This window comes from Austrofundulus limnaeus, unplaced genomic scaffold (genome assembly GCF_001266775.1).
Source record: "Austrofundulus limnaeus strain Quisiro unplaced genomic scaffold, Austrofundulus_limnaeus-1.0 Scaffold1855, whole genome shotgun sequence".
In the NCBI taxonomy this organism is placed as follows: Eukaryota; Metazoa; Chordata; class Actinopteri; order Cyprinodontiformes; family Rivulidae; genus Austrofundulus; species Austrofundulus limnaeus.
The window spans coordinates 57,906-59,382 of NW_013954257.1; the positions used below are offsets into that span (position 1 = coordinate 57,906).

The 1,477-nt window shown below is 40.7% G+C and overlaps 1 protein-coding gene across 1 annotated transcript in view; it reads right to left on the reverse strand.

Annotated features, from left to right (window-relative positions):
- Positions 1 to 752, reverse strand: part of LOC106536517 (putative deoxyribonuclease TATDN3) — a gene marked incomplete at its 5' end in the record, with an annotated part of 16,106 nt that extends 15,354 nt beyond the window's left edge. Inside the window, 1 exon segment of the mRNA XM_014033812.1 lies at positions 579 to 752. Coding sequence (XP_013889266.1) covers positions 579 to 701 — 123 coding nt within the window.
- Positions 753 to 1,477: the final 725 nt, after the last annotated feature.

Consider the following 1,477-nt stretch of genomic DNA (forward strand, 5'->3'; position numbering starts at 1 on the left):
CCCTATCTCTAAGGGAGAGCCCAGCCACCCTGCGGAGGAAACCCATTTCGGCCGCTTGTATCCGGTTTTCAGACATGTCAGTGGGATTTATGTTTTTTTTATGTGAGTGCAGGTATTAGGGTTTGTGTACACAGACAGGTGTGTGCACGGGTGTGTGTTATTTTTGGGTTTATTTTTTTGTGTGTAATTAGTCCAAGTGGTTTTATTTATCTATTTATTTTTTGTTTGTAGATATGGGAAAGGGTATATTGAGTTATATAGATTAAATGATTTCACATGTCTGGAATAAATCATTAAAATCATTTAAAAATCAACTTCCGCCCCTCTTGTGAAATCTTGTTGACTCGAGACAATTTTATATATCCGCGTAACCCGGGAGGGCGGTGTCGTCTCTCGTWTTGTTCAGTTCACTCAACGGCAAGTCCCCAGACACAAATCGAACGCACTGTGAGTTTAGAGGAAGAAGAGACTCCTCTGACATTAAATGTTGTTTTTATCAGCAGCTTGTCATGTGAACAGCTAACCCGTCCGACAGGATCGTTCTGCTGCTGAGCTCGGATCAAAATGAGAACTTTACYCGGTTCTGTCCTCTTCCTGGTGCTGCTCGGTGTCAGCAGAGCCAGGTACGAACCGAACTGGGACTCCATCGACTCGAGACCGCTGCCAGCTTGGTTCGACCAGGCGAAGTTCGGCATCTTCATCCACTGGGGGGTGTTTTCTGTCCCGAGCTTCGGCAGTGAGTGGTTCTGGTGAGCTCTTTGTGTTTGACTTCACCTGGAAGCTGGGTGCAGGAACATCCGGGTAACTTTACCTTCATGAATCCTGACAGGTGTAAAATAATTTAGAAACATTCACTTTTAAAACACCTGGCTTCTTATAGAAGAGTAAACATCACTTTAACATTAATCAAATATTTGATAAATTGGGTTTTTTGTTGAATGACTGCTGAAAAGTTAAAACTAAATGACAAAAAGGACAAAACACACTAACTAAAAGTAGGGGGAAGCTAGCTAAAGTAACAAAAGTCTAACTCAAAGCTAAAAGTAGGGAAAAGCCAGAAGTAGCAGAACAACCCTGGGGCACATTTGAAAGAGAAAAATGTTTTTGAAGTAATATATCAGGTCCCAGTGTGTTTCTGAGTGGAAAATAAATAAATTATAAATGTTGTAAAAAGTAAAAGTCATAGCACCTGCCTCGTAAATGAGCTGAACATTTTGATATAGTGGCAAAAGTAAAACAAGTTCAGGTTTATTTGCCATTTGCAGTAGAAAAACTACATTAGAAAAACAGTTGCCAGAGCTGACATCCTCAGCATGCACACATAGACAAATTAAAACATTATTAAAATAATTAAAATTAAAAACACTGAACACAGAACCGCTCATCTGCAACAGACTATCATCAGATGGTCTCCTGTCCTGGACCAGTCCTGGACCAGTTCTTCTGTGTTTGTCTGTGTCTCTTTCCTGTCCTCCAA